Source organism: Vipera ursinii (genome assembly GCF_947247035.1).
Source record: "Vipera ursinii genome assembly, chromosome: 1".
Lineage (NCBI taxonomy): Eukaryota > Metazoa > Chordata > Lepidosauria > Squamata > Viperidae > Vipera > Vipera ursinii.
This window is the reverse complement of record NC_139512.1, coordinates 150,178,335-150,195,869: the sequence shown is the minus strand read 5'-3', so window position 1 is coordinate 150,195,869 and position 17,535 is coordinate 150,178,335. Positions and strand designations below refer to the sequence as shown.

Sequence of the window (17,535 nt, the reverse complement as noted above, 5' to 3'; positions counted from 1 at the left end):
ACCGTGACAGAGGCAACGGGACTTCTAAGAGCCAGCAAGATAGGGTATCCGCCGACGGTCCTAAAAGCGAGAAGCCCGCAAAAAAAGGAGCGATCGCGGTAGGCAGCAAGCCGAGGAGTTCACCCTCCGCCTGCTCGGAGACTTCCAACCCGGGAGAGGGTCGCCCAAAGAGTTGCCGTTCCCTTTCCAATCCTTCCTTAAGACGACTCCGACCGGCAGAGCTGGTGAGTCCGAAGCTGTCACGCCCGGTCCCTCGTCGCGGGGGCCTCCGGTTCCTCCCGCGCCGCCTCGATGCCCACCCCCGCCAAAGTATTCGCCCCTTCCTGCCCGCATCTGCTTTCCCCGCGTTTGCCGCAGCGGCTTCCCCCCAACTCTCCTCTGGTAGGAGAAGCCCATCCCAACCCCGGAGCCCAGGCTGGGGACGAAGCGCCGCCCCGCTCGCGCGCGCGCGCCGCCCCCCTCCCTGGCCTCCTCCTCCTCCCTCTCTTCCTCCCTCCCTCCGCCGCTCTGGTCTCCCTCTCTTGCCCCCTCTCCCTCCTCCCGCTTTCCTTCGCCCCCCTCCCCGGTTGGGCCAGGAGTCTTTTGCCGCGTCGGCGGCTCGCACTTGGTCTCGACCGCTTTCCCTGGCGGTGCTCGGAACCGAGCGGGCGCTGCTCCGTTTCTTCCTTCTCGTGAGGCAAAAACTCTTTGCAGCGGGAGCGCGCTCGCGCCCGCGCCAGTCCCCGGGCGAGCGGGCGGGAAGGAGCGAGCGAGCGAGCACTCTTGTCCTCGGTGCCCTCTGCAGCTTCCTTCTCTTGCCGCTGCTCCCGCCGCAGCCTTCGGAGGGTCGGAGAAGGAGAGGAAAGAAAGAAAAGACCGGGCTGAGCGGAGAGGGGCCGTCGCCGTCGGGAAGGAAGAAGCCGAGAGGGGGAGGAAAGAGCGCGAGGGAGCCAGCCAGCCAGCGAGCAGGCGCGTGCGGGGAGGGGAAGAGCGCGAGCCCCCTCCCTTTCGCCGTCGCTTTCCTCCTCCTCCCTCCCCCCTCTTTCCCCCTGCCTGGTTCAAGTGCCCTCCCTCGTCCCTGCGCTGCGGGCTCCCTTATTCCAGCTTCATGGGCAAAGTGTGGAAACAGCAGATGTACCCCCAGTACACCACCTACTACTACCCCCAGTATCTGCAGGCGAAGGTATGGTGCGGCCGCCGGGGCAGGCTCTCTCGCCTTCTTTTCTTGCCAGAGATGGGCACCGAGGGCTGCAGGGCAGGGCTGGGCTGGGCTGGGCTGGGCTACACTTTGCAGCCTTGCTAACTATAGCCTCGGAGGAAGAGGAAAGGATTGGGGGGAGGGAGGGAGGGAGGGAGGGGGGGTGCCCGGGGCGGGGAAGAGGGGGCTCTTCGGGTGGCATCGGATTACAGGCGCGCTCCCCGTTTGGGGGCGCGCACACATACGCCGGCAGCCCCTTCCTGACTCTGCCTCGTCTGTTCCCTTTTAGGATGTACGTGATTCTGTGTGTGTGTGTGTCTGTGTATGTGTTGTGTGTGTGCGTGCTAGGGAAGGAAAAGAAAGAAAAGAAACGAAGCAGGCTTTCGAGCGGAAGCGCTGGGGTCCGAGCACCCGACCTGCCTCTTTACTCTCCCTCAGACTGATGTCCTCAGTGTCACCTCCCAGCCATTCCCTTTTCTCTGACTCCTGACCCCTTTCCTCAACTGCCTCCCCTGCTCATTCTCTTCCTCCCCCCTCCCCGCACTTTCTTCCTTCGCCCGGAGATAATTCGATTTTTTTCCCCCTCCTTCTGATACATATGCCAGTTGCTCCTCTCCTCCCCTCCCCAGGCTTAAATAAGAGACCAGTGTCCTGATAGGCATTTTTTTTTTGCTCTGAGAATGTAACGAAACCTCCCTTTTCCTTCCCGTTAGGTTTTTATTCTGAGCAGAAATAACAGGATTCAGTTTTAGCATCCCACAGGCGCGATTTATTGCTTTTTCTCTCTCATCATAACTTTCAACTAACCAGGAACTACTTTAAACTCTGGAACTAGTTGGATTAGGATATATAAATACGTACATGCATACATACATACGTACCGTGCGTACATGCATTTCCTGCAGAACCCCGAGTTTTATCTTAAATAATAAAATCATCCATCTTGAACAAGACAAGGAAACTACAAATAATTAAAGCAAGATTAGTATTTTTTGGAAAGCATCCATCTAAGCAGTCTGATACTGGAATTGTTTTATTCTGCAATTTTTAAAATTTGCTTTTGGAAAAGGTAACATTTTCTAAAATCAAATTGGTTAGCCAGTGTCTGCACCATACATTTTGCTTTCTCTGCCTTCCTAAAAGAAAAACTAAGTGGAGGTTGATATGTTAATTTTCCCCAAGATCTTTGACATCTCTGGTATGTGTCTATGGATGCATGTGGAATGTCCAAAGCTGGTCAGTATAGCTGCTCTGGCAAATCATGCTGCAAATCTGGCAAATGCAGGGAGATTGCATCCTCTGCCTGGAATATTTGATATCTAAGTGTTCTCCAGTGAATAGCACTGCGTGCAACATGCACACACTATGTGATATGTGTAGTATATTCTTGTTCTTGTATTACATTAATACAGCACTGTGGAAAAGAAGATTCACTATCACAGTTTTTTTAAAAAATATTTATTCAAATCTTAGGCCCACCAGTAAATGTTAAAATGCTCTATAAATGGTTTGTCTATATATCTGTCTATCATCTGCCTATCTGTCTGCCTACCTAACTACTGACCTGCCTGATTGCTTGCTTGCCTGCCTGCCTGCCTGTCTGCCTGCTTGCCTGCCTACCTACCTACCTACCTACCTACCTACCTACCTACCTACCTGAGTCATCTGGAAGTAGAGCATTTAGTACTGTTCATTATATTAATCTGTGATTAATTGCATGGCTATATATGAGCCACATTCCAATTTAAGGTGTATCATTATCTAGAAATTATCTTGATTGTGAGAATTACAACCAAAGCTTTCCTCCTGTGTGAATTACAAATGAAGCGATTATGAGTGGCAAGAATGCTGTTTGTTTATGGTTGTTGGGAGCAGAGAGTGTTCAAGAGTTCCTTTAGCAATTGTGGGTTTCCTCCTGAAGGGTTCTTAGCTATTTCGTTTTGAGAATCATGGATTTCTTTCACTTAGTATCCTTGGTAATAGTGAGACATTTTCACTTTGAACTTGGCAAATTTAAGTATGCATCTGAAATTGAAGCGTTCCACATCAAGTTATGAATCATAATATTTCCATCAAAAGTAGCCTCATGTATAAAATATGTTAGTGGGTTTTTTTTTGACCTTTTGAATTTTGAAGAGATGGTTTAAAATTTTTATAAGGATTGATAATGTTACAGTTTCAGTAATACAGTAATTCAAATACATAATGACATGTGATTTGACTTCAGTGAGACTTACTTTCAAGTATGGGTGGTATATGCTTCACATAGCAATGCAAAGTAGAAGCCTACATGTCATTTCCAACAGGCTGCAAAAAACCAAATTTCCAACATGGTACATTATGAAAAATCAATTTAAAAATACAGGTAAACAAAACCATATTTTTGCACAAGAATGTTTTTCCAATTCATTTTTGTGTGCCATTAACAGTAGAGAAACTAAATACATATTTTAATATGGCTAGTGCAGCCTTTCTTATCTTTCTGCACTGTAAATAATTGAAGAGAAAAACTGTAATAAGCTTGCCCTTGTAAATAGGATATCATCTACAGAAAAGCCTTAAGGACCATCTTCTGAAAATGTGCTTCCTCTATAAAGTATTTAATATTGATTTATACTACAGTCAATGGCATCTCCAAAACATGTATTGCAGTAATCCCTATTAAAATTATAGTCTGAAATCACATTAGTCTTTATCTCTTTGTCTGATAAAAGAGGTACACACAGCCATTTAACCTACGTATGTGAACTACTACATACAATGATTGTGTTCACAATTCCTGTTTTAGTGAGATTCTGTTTTGAAGGGGGGAATGCAGGAAAGACAACAAATTAGACACAGTTGTGGCTGAAAAGGGACACAGACATCCCTGTTTATTACTCCATTAATTTCAGTGTCTTCAGGTTTGCCTGACATTAGTAATTTTCCACATGCTTTACATATTATATTGAGATAAAATTTTAGTAAACTTTTTGAAAGCTATTCCAAATAAAAATTGCATGGGAAGTATTCCATGATTATCCGACTACAGTTAAGCAAAGAAAAAAATGAGGGAAATTGCCAACCCTACAAGAGCTGTAAGGAAACAAAGGTCTTTATCAGATCTACTCAAAGACAGATCTCTAGCCCATCCCAGAATGACTAGTCATATGCCTGTAGTAAGCTCACAAGTTACTTATGTCCTCTTTCCACTGCTAAGTTCAAAGTGACTTCTAGTGTGTTGAGGCACATCAGTTGTGAATATGACATAGCTATAAAAATAAAAGCAACAAATGAATGCACAACCTATGGTCAATAGAAATCTGGGTTTCGTTTAAAGAGTCTTAATTTTGTAGAATAGAGCAATTATCAATTTCAACCAAAATACAAAGGATTTGTATGTTCTAGTGATTTTTAAGACTGTCCAATTTAAAATGTATGAAGCTTCTGGAATGATGATTATGTCTCCATTTTAATATCTTCATTGCAAATAGTCACAAAACATTCCAATTATTTCTTCAGTATGGATGGAAGCACAGAGCTGTAGACCTTGCTATGATTCAGTATTCCTGTCTTCAATTTAAAGAGTAAATTTTGTGGATTAAGGACACAGTGACTTTCCTCAGAATAGAAGGAGTTGGCTAAATAGTTATTGAATAAGAATTCATCCCTATGGAGATAATTCATTTTTAGTAAGTTGTTGGGAAGCAGAATGATTTTATTACTGACAATTCACAGATTAACACATAAATCTGACCTATGCTATGCAAAATATTCAGTGGGAAAATGTTAGGCCAGCATTCCTATTTAAAGAGATATTTAGCATATTTTTCTAATTTCTTGTCTTACGATCATAAACTAACTCCATCATTAAGTATGTTGAGTTGTAATTTTTCATTGTTCTATTTTAAAATTAATCACTTATTCACACTGAGACTAAGTACCACATGATCTCTGGAATAAAATAATTATATCAATGTAGCATTTTGTTTCAATATAACCATTAACCCCTTTTTTCCTTATTGAAACTTATTTGATTGATTGTACAAGAGTTTGAAAGAAGCAAAGTGAATTATGCTGCAGAATACATCTATAATATTTATATCATTACGTGAAAAATTCAAGGACCCTTACACACATGGCTTTGATGTGAGACCCATTTCTTAATGTGAGACCCATTTCTTAAATTAAAATTGTGCAATAAATACTTTTAACCATTTATTTTAGAAGAAATGTTGACTGGTAATCTCATTTGAATGTGGACCAACTACAAAAAGAACAAGATTTATCACAGAAATGTTATATTTTATAATTTATTTCACTTCATCATATTAGGGAAAAAGCTATGGCAAGATACTCTACCAGGAGGAATAGGAATAGTCGCTCTAACGTATGGAGAGGGGTAACAATTCTGAATTCAGAAACTATTCTCTGATATTGATCTGGAGAATGAATGAATAGAACAAATCCATTGAAAAACCTTCTTGGATAGCTACTTGTACAATAGCATTTCTGATTACTTATTGCATGGGTCTTCAAACTCGGCCCTTTTATGACTCATGGACTTCAACTCCCAGAATTCCTCAGCCAGGCACTCTGGCTGAGGAATTCTGGAAATTGAAGTCCATGAGTCATAAAAGGGCCGAGTTTGAAGACCCATGGCTTATTGGCTTGGGCTTTAAAACAATCTGAGGATATTTTAATGAAATCTATTACCTTTCTCACATGAAACTACATTTTTAATAAAGGAACTATACCTAATATCACCTTAGCAGAAATTTGCTTGACAGCGGGAGTTTCCCTTTCTCTTTGATGTCTTTCCTGGAACGTCCCCTAGACCAGAGGTCCCCAACCTTTTGAGCACTGGGGACCGGTTCCGTAGAGAGACGTTTTTCCCCGGAACGGGGGGGGGGGCTGGTTTCATGTACTGCCTGCATCCCATGGATGGGGCTTTGCTTGTTTGCACAGACCAGTTTCTGGCATGCTGCAGCCCAATGCCAGTCCACGGACCGGGGGCTGGGGACCCCTGCCCTAGACCTCTATAGTTTAGGGAGAGGGGAGGAAGGAAAATAATCTTACAGTGTTATTCATTGTTTTGACAGTCAAGCATTAATTAGATACAATCCATTTCCTTACATGTCAGATTATTAATCATTATAACAAAATGATTTCTTTTGATACAGCCATCGTACCCCAGATTAATAGGGTTTATTGTACAGGACTATATCTGGCTCTGCTCTGCCAATGGTAAGGGGCGAAGCATGAGTGTTTAAGAAACACTATGCTAAGTCTGATCTCTTAATAAAATCACTCCTCACTTCCATTTTCTCAGGACCTTATTCTTAAAAGAGGTGCTCAAAGAAAAGCACAAATTCTCTTTGAGGCATCAAAATCTGAGTTTCTGAAATCTGACCAGATTATCCATTGTTTCCATTTCATTGCTGTAAGGTCACACTAGGGTCACTTGTCTTCTTTGTACCAGATTGCTTATTAGCGGTTCACTCATTTAATCTCTAAACACCCTGTGGTGTGGTGGTTCTTCTGTTTCTTAGTGTAAGATTTGTTAGCCAGATGAAGTTTTCCTGTTGAACCTACAAGTTAAAGACACTTTGGTCTTCAGGCAAATGATGAAATCCAATTTATATGGTTCATTTCTCAAAATCTGTTGCTTTCATTTGCACCAATTCTTTCTCCATTTATCTTTTTAAAAACACTATAGTTTTATTTGACAATATTGGTGAAAGATCTCTATGAATAAGGATGCACTATTAGTGTTGTAATTTATTGTTTTATCCCTTTTAATGTGTACTGTTTTTGATGTTTGCAAGCTGCCCAAAGTCTAGATCAGAAGTGTGGCATACAGATTTAATAAATAAATAAATAAATATTGTCTAGTTGGACTGGATGATGATTGTAATTCTAAATACTTCCCTAATTATTTCAAATGCTGGTCCTGTTGAACTTTAATGATCAATGATTTCTAATACATTTTCCCTTGCTAATATTGTCACAAGAAGTACAATGCCAGCTATACTTCTATAGTAACAGTGGTCTGCAATCAATTTAATTCTTGCAGATTTTACTATTTTTAGCAGTGATGAACTGAAAATAAACTTCTTGGATATGCCTTTAAAATGCTACATGAAATGCGTTTTCTATTTTTTGTATTCTGTTTCTCACTTTTTCATTAGTTAGAATGAACCCAGGTTTCCTGGATGATTCTGGAACATAATGGAAAATTTTAGATTATTTTGTATTTTCAATATTTATAGCATTTATTTGTCTACAATATTAACCTATTGGTATTACATACCGAGGCTTCCTGCAAGAAGATACAAGGATTAAAAACAAGAAGAAACCCAAATATATTTATTACATTTTCCAAAGATATTTGGCATAGTTTGGGGCAAGAGGTGAAATAATACAGATTTAAGGGCTGAGGCTGGATAGGAGTGGGCTAACAGTTTTCAAGCTCAGCTGCCTATTATATAAATATATTTGTAGTGTCTGAGACTACCAAGTGGTCCAAAAGCATCACAAGGAAGAAGCTTAATGTTTAAAACTTGAGCTCCCAACTGTCTGCAGGGCTGAATGCCCTGGATTAGTTATTTAGCAGAGGAAGCTACTGTAGTACAGGAAGTACATCAGTAAGAACTCTGTTAATCAATTCCGATCATGATCCGCTCATCATTTTATTTACCTCCTTGTCAGCTGAAGCATGGGCTGTATTGGTGGTATAGAACTACTCTGTACTCACTAAACCATGAAAAGTAATTAAACAATTGCTGACAACATGATGAATATATTTTATATAATAGTTGGACTTAACATAAATGTTGTGCTTAACTGTGCAACATTGATTCTTATGTGCAGTGAATATTAACTCTCTATGATTACAGTATGTGAATAAAACATAAAGAGGTCCCTTTTCTTTTTATGAGATTAACCAGTTATTTTTATGAAGTGATTACAATTCTGGTTGTGTTGTTTCATTGCTTGCAGCTAGCTGATAATTAATCCTTCACTACAAGCAGTGAGAAAGTTACCTGAAAAAGGACAATTTTACAACAGTTTCTGTCTCATTGTCACTTAACAGTGTAGCATTTGAATCTGTGACCTTTATATACAGACATAGTTAAGAACTGTGAATTTATCATTGTTTTTTCTTTCTAAAAATCCACTTCTGTTTTGGATTTCTTTTTGTATTTGTTATTTTAAAAACAGAATATAATAGGAAGGTTACGTATCTCAAGCATTCAGGAAGGTTTCATTGCTCTATGTGACACTGAAGAAGCAGTGTCCACAATGAAAGCTTCAAGGTTGTCCTGACCAGGTTGTTGAAACCAGAGCTTTCAAGCTCAGATCACCTCCTGAGTGATCATAAAAGCCTGGCTGAGTTCAAAATACTTCGTATCCCCTAATTGATGTTTATCCTTACATATTTGAGTTGAGTGGCTTGGAGAAATCTTTGAAAATTGCGTCTTGGCTCAATCAGAGAGGCAGCCACCGAGTGATAATTTGCCTAGGTACTTTTGTACTTGGTGTTAGGGACATCAGAGGAAAAGATAAATGATGTTATGGGTAAAATGTAATTATACAATCAAAGTTGTCCAACAGCTCTTATTTTTTCCTCATACCAAAGCTTGAATAACCATTTTTTAGCTGAGCGAAGTGATTTTTTGTGGAGGGGGAAAAGATTTTTATTGGGAGTTGATGATGTCAATTGAGTGTGGGAGCCTGTCAAACATTAGCAGAGGCCAGGAATTTCTGTTATTTTTCTCTCTTACTTGGCAGCATTCGTCAACCGTGGCAACTTTAAGATGTGGGGAGTCCGACTCCCAGAATTCCCTAGCCAGAAGAGTGGCAACCAGGACAACAGTTGGATAAAAGAAATCTGAGCCCTGGGCAGAAATCTAATTTAAAAAGCATCTCAGACATGACCCTACCTAGGTCTCATGAAAATAAAAGGAAGGAGTGGGGAGAAGCGCATTCAGTCTTGCAAATTTCTGTTACAATAATCTTATAATAAAAAATAATATTGGCTCTCCAAGTTTGGCCTTCAGTGGAGGACTTATGGTGGGAAGAGGAGACGGTGCAGTTGGAACACGGTTCTCTAGCTCAGCGTTTTCCAACCTTAGGAACTTGAAGATGCGTGGACTTCAACTCCCAGAATTCCCCAGCCAGCATAGCTGCTGGGGAATTCTGGGAGTTGAAGTCCACGCATCTTCAAGTTCCTAAGGTTGGGAAACGCTGCTCTAGCTGCTTCCTTCCCCTCCTCCCTCTTCTGAGAGTCTTCCTATGCAGACAGTGATAGCTTTGCCATGCAGAAGGAAACGGATTGATTCTTCTGCCTTTCTCCAATATCCTTCGCTTGATTTTTGGTTTTTTTTTTGAAATGTTTTCAGTGATCCTTTTCACTAAGCAGTTGGCCGTAATGGCATTGTATAGTGGAGAGGAAAAAGTGTACTGTTTTCAAAAGCAAAGTTTCCTCTGATTTACCTCTGCAGAGAGGTCTATCTGGGTTTAATATAAAATAATGAGCAATTATCTTGATTCAAAATTAGTTACGTAACTTCCCTTTTATTATACATACTGGTAAAATTCCAATGTAGTTTTAGGTACTTTAAGCCCACTGATTTCAAAGGACTTAATTACATTTAATTTCATTTTTGGATTATGACTATATTAAATACTGATGACTCAGTCCATTTTTAAAGTAGCCCTTAGCTATTGATTATTGGTGTTTGTGTAATACTATTCCAGCGCCCCAATCTAAATTGGGCCCCCAGAGGCTCTCCTTTGCTGATAAAGGAACAGAGAAGCCCACCAGCACATTAGCAAAGAAGAAAGTCCCAGAGAACTAGGTGAGATCTTTGGAGAGCCTATTCTTATTTACAGGTTTGAGGTTTCCCGTACTCTACCTAAAGCACTTCCCATTCATTAGCTCTGTACATTTTCATACTCGTGGAAAAGAGGCCAGTACTATTTCAGGATAATAGTGTTGGCTAAGAATGAGAGTAACGCCTAAGGCAACTTAATGAGGTCATGGTTAAGTGATACTTTGAATGAAGGACTTCCTATTGTCTACCTCTTGCTTTTATGCATTTGTTACAACTGTTTTTAGTACGTAAAGTACAATGTTCAGGGATCTGTAGTGTGAGGATGGTAGATATAATCTGTCTTTAATTACAATTCACAAGTGTGTGTGTGTGTGTTTATTAAAGTTCTTGAAAAGAAAGATAAAAACTAATATTTAGAGTAAAGAAAATAGTCCCCTCTTGTTTACATTTCCAACATAAATTTGGAAGACCTTAATACAGTCTAGACAATTTTTCCGGTGTCGTTTTATAAAAATTCTCTTTAATATTGTAATATAAATTTCAATTGTTTCAACCACATATTCTACCAATGTTCCATTTGTAACCAAAATACCCATTTTAGCTCATTTTATATTGTTCTTCTGTTTCAAATTGCAGTAGAAGTCTGTATCCTTCAACAATAGTATGTTCATCGTTTGTAGACAGTTCTATTTCAAATTCAGTCTTATAATGGTCAAAACCAAAAGTTCTTTTATTTATTTTAAACTTTTCTAATAAATACATATAACAAACCTATTGACAAGTGTATCTTCTTCTCACCAGATCTTCGCTTGATTTTATTTTGCATTCTCCTTGACAAAATACATGTAGCATTAAGTTAGCCACTTGTATTTACTTATCATTTCTCCCATGTAAAATGCTTCTTGTGCTGAGAGCCACAAAGGTATTTTGGGCACCTGGGTTTATATCTATTCCATATTCTCAGTATGGCATACAGTATCTAACGAAGTGATTTTTAAAATCAAATTAACCTTAGCTTTATCATACCATACATATCCATGCCACCCAACAATTCACAAGTTTCTTAAAAAGAAAATTCATTCAAAATAAATGGAACATTTGATTTAGATTTTATTATTTGTTTATTTGGTGAATTTATATAGTTGCCCATCTCACACATCCGATTACAGGAAAGATGCAAGATAAAAACACAAAAGAATACAACAAAGTAATAACAGCAAAAAAAGCCAAATGCAATTAATTAAAAATTAATTAAAAACCATGCAAAACCATAAAACTATGATTTTCAGGGACAGCACACTCATTTTTTTAGCAATACAGGCTGCAAATCCAGGTAACAAAACCGTATCTTAGTCCTTGCAGAAGACCAACAAGGTCAGACCAAACTGATCTCAGAGGAAATAATTTTTCAGAGGTGGAAAACTTATATTTTGTATTTTGTTTGCACTCCACAATAGTTCAGGTAGTTTGGAAAAACTTAGTACTGTATTTAACAATGGTAAAGAAATGTCTTATTTCTAGAAAAAATAGAAATACCAATAGCAATAGCACTTAGACTTATATACCGCTTCACAGCCCTCTGTAAGCAGTTTTACAGAGTCAGCACATTGCCCCCAACTATCTGGGTCCTCATTTTACTGACCTTGGAAGTATGGAAGGCTGAGTCAACCTTGAACCTGGTGAGAATTGAACTTTGCCAATCAGCAGAGTCAGCCCCTCAATACTGCATTCTAACCATTGTGCAACCACAACAAAGGCTGCAGGACAGCAATCCTGAGTGGATGAGGTTTAAAAAAAAATGCTATTTCTGAATATAAGTTGTGTGCTTTTTAGCTAGTCAGAACATAACATTTGGTTTATGTCATAAACACTTCATCTAAACACCTTAGTTCACCTGTACTTTACCACTAAATCCATTTAATGTAGGGCAAATTTATTTTAGAAAGTCATTTTTAGAAATTTATTTTACTATTTTGAAATTTTAATTACCAGCATTGGTTCCAGACTATATTGAAATGTTATTAAATCTGATAGTATTTGAGTTAGTTTCAATTACAGAATATCGTTGCCCTCCAAAGTCTTAATTCTGCCCTGAAAATAAACATTTTGAGAGATGAGAAATAAGTTGTATTACCACTGAAAAATTCAAACAACTCACAAGAGTGTTATTTGTAATTAAATTATTATTTTGCACTGCAGAGGACAGTTAAGTGTCCCTCCATCAGGACAAATACAATTTGCAAAATGGAAGTTAGATGGGAGAAGTTCCCCTGGGTGATTTGTACATTGTATTAGGCTATCATGTGCTTTGCTGCCTCTAATGTGTTGTGTAAACCCAGGATATGGTTTTTAAGTGGTGATGAACCCAGCCAATTTCATTCACGAAACCCTAAGTAAATTTAGTTTAGCATAAAGTCTAAAGTTTAGACTCTAAACCAACGGAAATTAATCTGATTTTAACTTTTTAAATGCTTTACTTGGAAAGTCTGTTTGGCTAGAAAATAAACAATATATGAGTTGTTTCCAGAATATTTTAATACTAAATCATGCTGGCTGAGGAATTCGGGGAATTGAAGTCCACAAGTCATAAAAGGGCCAAGTTTGAAGACCCCTGGATTACAACGTCCAATAAGCAATACTTAATAAAAAAGAAAGTAGCAAATAATTAAACAAAGGGAAGGGCAAATTACAGGTAGTCATCGACTTATGACCACAATTGTTGCTAAGTGAGACATTTGCTAAGTGAGTTTTGCTCCATTTTACGACCTTTCTTGCCACAGTTGTGAAGTGAATCACTGCACTTATTAAGTTAGTAACAACGTTGTTAAGTGAATCTGGCTTCCCTGTTGATTTTGCTTGTCAGAAGGTCGCAAAAAGTGGGACAGTGCAACCATCATAAACATGAGTAGTTTGTCAAGCATCTGAATTTTAATTACATGATCATGGGGATACTGCAATGGTCACAAGTCTGAAAAATGATCATTTTTTTCAGTACTGTTGTAACTTCGAACAGTCACTAAATAAAATGTAAGTTGAAGACTGCCTATACTTGTTTACCTGTTGAGCGAGTCGGTTTACTAGTTTTGCTGATACCTTAACAGAATAATAATGTTGAAAGGGACCTTGGAGGTCTTCTAGTCCAATCCCCTGCTCGGGGATGAGGCCCTATACCATTCCAGACAAATGGCTGTTCAGTCTCTTATTGTTATCTATTGCTACATCCTACATTTCATTGTTTTGCTACCCTATAGGTATAGTAAATGAGGGATGCGGTGGCTCAGTGGGTTAGGACGCTGAGCTTGTCGATCAGAAGGTCGGCAGTTTGGCGGGTCGAATCCCGAGTGCCGCGTAACAAAATGAGCGCCTGTTACTCGTCCCAGCTTCTGCCAACCTAGCAGTTTGAAAACACATAAAAATGCAAGTAAAAAAATAGGGACCACTACGGTGGGAAGGTAACAGCGCTCCATGCGCCTTTGGCGTCTAGTCATGCCGGCCACATGACCACAGAGACGTCCTCAGACAAGCGCTAGCTCTTCGGCTTTGAAACGGAGATGAGCACCAGCCCCTAGAGTCAGAAATGACTAGCACGCATGTGCGGGGGAACCTTTACCTTTTAGGTATAGTAAACTGCCTGTCTGCAAGGAAGAAGGTCAACTAGAATACATCTCAGTATCCTTGAAACTTTGCCAATAGGGGCATGATAAATTTACTGTACCAAACCAGCATTCTGTTTTAATTTAGTTGATGTTGCTATGCATTGTCTTTCAAATTAATATTTAGTCATGAGGCTTGCAATCCAAGGTAAAGTGACATTGGCCACATTTCTGCCAGGCTTCTGGAAGTCACTTAAAACATGGTTATCTCCACAGCTTGGGGATCACTGGGAGAAAGAGAACTGGTGAGATGGCTATGTTGTATATAATATCAAAGTTGCTGTCTCTTACTCCATTGAACAATATTAATGCTTTTTTATGGTATGATTTTTAATGTATGTTTTTAATGGTCCATTTTATTGTATGCTTCTCAGAGTTACATTCATGAGATGGATGTTTATATAAATGTGATGAATGAATGGATGGACAGATGGATGACTAAAAATGAAGAAATAGGTACTTTTCTCTTTTTTCAAGCTGTCATATATAAAGAGAATCTTATGCTGGAGCATGAAGTGGCAGATTTTAATCATAGAAGAGAAGAAGGTCAGTCAAGAGCATGAAGTTACATTTAGCTCAGAAAAAGAGAAATGTAAATGCTAAAGAAGAAGTAACAGTCACTTTTGGTTATGCGCACAAAGCATGAGCTCCCTTATTATGCTGATCTTGGCAAATCTTATATCGTGTTTACAATAAGGTTATGGAAATTTGCCTAGTAGTGGAGAATGCACAACTAATCCACATAGTTCCATGATTTTCTTGTTTCAGCACACTGCTAAAAGACTTCCATTGTGTCCCTATGATAGACATTCTTGGATTTTTTCACATAAACAGGGGTAGAAAACAGCTATTTGTTACTATCCTCTATGCTTTCTAAGAGGACGGAAGGTAATATTTTAGACTGAACATACAGAAATTAGAAATCAAGTAATTCATAATAATGAAATACTGAGATATTTATGCCATCATACTTACATTTTTTATTTTCAACAAGATTCGTAATCAATATTCAACTATTACATATATTAGAATATTAATCTGCATTCTTTCACTTCATCTCCCGACAGGAAGTACAAGAAAATGCCAGCATATTTATTCTTCCAACTAGAAAGTCCTTTATGAATATAAGAGATTAGCGGACAAAACTAGTAATATTTTTTACTGAATATCTTTTTAGTGAATATCTTACTGAACGTGGTTTAATTATATTTGATGTCAACTATATTGATAGGTGACAGTCATATTGGTAAGTTTATTGTACAGCATCAGATTTCCTACCAGAATTCCAAAAAATAAAACAAATGTACACTAAGACATTCCTGTCAACTTGTATATAAATGAGAAATGCAAGAATCAACTACATAATTTTGTAAATAGTTTTCAAGAATTTGAAGATTTTAGTAAGAGAAGGTTATATTAAACACTGGCTGAATTCATAAAACATTCCAAGTATTGTTTAGTTTATTGAATAAACCACAATTATCTGAATTCATACAAATATTAAGTCATGAGCCCAAATAAAACTACAGTAGCTGGATTCACTGAAACACACCTGGAGATCAAAAGGAGAACAATTAATTCAACATGGATTAATCCTTAAATTTTCCTATTATATATTGAAATGTAGAAGAGTTGCATTTTATAAAATAAAGTGGCATGCTAGAATTATGTATTAGAATATGTTGAAGTTATTCAAGATTAGGTAAGTTAGAAAAAGTGTTGGGGAAAAAGGATAATCAGAGTATGATAAACTGTTAAGCTTCTCTTGTTGTGGAGCAGGCTGTATAAATGTAGAATTGTTTCTTGTATTTCATTATATAGGGCTGTGTAATTCAAGCAATTATGTAGACTATTACAGTAAGCCAAGCTTTTGTCAAAGTTATTTCTTAATGGAAAAGAAATAATGATGTTAGGAACATTGTCTATAATGAATCACTTTCTATTGGAATTTCTTAAAATTGGTGAAAATGGGAAGAGTCAACTAAAGTTAATGTGATAGTACTTAGACGATTGAAATCTATTCAGTTTAGCATTGGAAATCAGTTTATATTCATGTGATCACCTTTGACCAAATTCTGTTCAGTTTTTAATCAATATAAGGTGAGTAACAAAGTTAATAATTTAAATATAATATTTTTAAAAACTAAACCCAGCTTATGAATATCCTTTTTAAAAATTTGGAACTTTTGTGAGAAAAGCTATTCACAGACTGAAAAGTAAGTCTTATTGATTTCAGTGAAATCACTTCCAAATAATTTGATATAGAATTGCAGCTGTAATGACAGTGGCTGATACAGTAGCTGCTAATGGCTCTCCTTTGTGCTAGTATTGTTCATCCTGAGTAGATAAAAGCCTGTCAGTATTACTGTAATAAATCCTTGTTACTACAGAAGCTGGTAGAGGAAGCTTCTGTAGAGTGCAACTAGCAAATCAGAGGCAGCTGAATAATTACAAAAGATAAAGGAAGTGTTTTGATGTGTGCAAATGAATTAAAGTATGCCTGCTATATGGATGTTTAATATCAAATTGATAGCACACCTATGTTTTTGTGTAAGTACCATTCTAAGGTGTATATGTCATTTACCAGACCATTTCCTGTTGGAATTACTAAATTACCTCTGGAACTGTTTATGAGTTTGTACTTGATTTACCATATAGCACTGCCCCCCAAACTTTGGGGCACCAAGGACCAGTTCCATGGAGAAAGGTTTTTCCACGGACCGGAGGGGGCATGGTTTTGTATGCTACCTACATCCCACAGATGGGTCTTTGTTTGTTTGTGGGGCCCGGTTGCTGGCATGCTGTGGCCTGGAGCCGATCCATGGGCTGGGGGTTGGGGACCCCTGCCATACAGGGAAGAGAAAACTATATCCCCTTTTTAGCTACATTAACTGGAAATTTTAGGAATTATTGCACAGTGTTTTGGAGGTTTCTTGAATGAAGGTTTGCTGTAGTTAGTGAGAATTAACCATTTCTGACAAATCTTACATTGCTATTTTTAACATTGGGTTCATACATTGGGCTAAATCATAATGTTGTTAAGTACTGACTTAAGTGAACCATGGCTTGTGATCTCTGATCTCCTAATGATGGAACTATTTTCCACTACAAATATCAAATGGACATTAGGCGTTTTCTGTTAGTTGCCAATAATCTTTGTCTTTGATATCCTGTCTGATGATAGATAGGAAGTTTTAGTACAAATTTCTGCTTCAATAATTTAATTATAATTTGCCATGATTAAATTAACTTTTGTATCAAATTAGATTTTATATCAGGGTTATATTAGATTTGTTTCATATGTAATACAAATTAGAACAACTGTCTTCCTGAGTTATGACTTTTATCATTCAAAGACAAATCTTAGCTTTTTTTATTTTCCATCTATCAGGAATTGTCCTTGTGCTATGGTGTATGATCCCTTGGAGATGGTTAAGAATCAGATGAAATTGATATTATTGATAAAATCCTTTTGAGAATCGTTGTGCCTATGTTCTAATATTAGAGGTTACCTATAAAGCTCTAGACCACTCTGAGTAATGATATCCAAATTTGGAACTGGAATATCATACCTTTTTACTTTGAAATTATTGGACCTTGATTAAAGAGTTTAATGCTGTTCTTCAATAGTTTTCTCTGACTTATTTTTAGTAATTTTTATTCACAAACGTTATTGTAAATCACTGCAGTTTTTTAAATTGAACAGTGAAATGCTTCAGATAAATACATTAAAATGAACATGTTCAATTGATGTCCAGAATAATAAACCAGTGTAAATGTTTATTTTATATAGGGGATTAGAAGTTGGGTAGAGCAAGAAACATGTAGATTAAGATACACAGTAAAGCAAAATAAATCAACATTTATTAATGGTAATTTCTAAGAA

General features: G+C 38.1%; 1 protein-coding gene across 4 annotated transcripts in view; it reads left to right on the top strand.

Moving 5' to 3' along the window:
- The first annotated feature begins 770 nt into the window (after positions 1 to 770).
- The window catches only part of RBMS1 (RNA binding motif single stranded interacting protein 1), a 138,169-nt gene continuing 121,404 nt past the window's right edge, over positions 771 to 17,535 (top strand). For 2 of the 4 annotated variants that reach the window (XM_083370712.1, XM_083370711.1), the window contains exon 1: positions 771 to 1,162. In XM_083370712.1, coding sequence (XP_083226838.1) covers positions 1,088 to 1,162 — 75 coding nt within the window. In that variant the 5' untranslated portion in view covers positions 771 to 1,087. The remainder of the gene's footprint in view (positions 1,163 to 17,535) is intronic. The other 2 variants (XR_014493427.1, XR_014493428.1) reach the window with 1 other exon arrangement.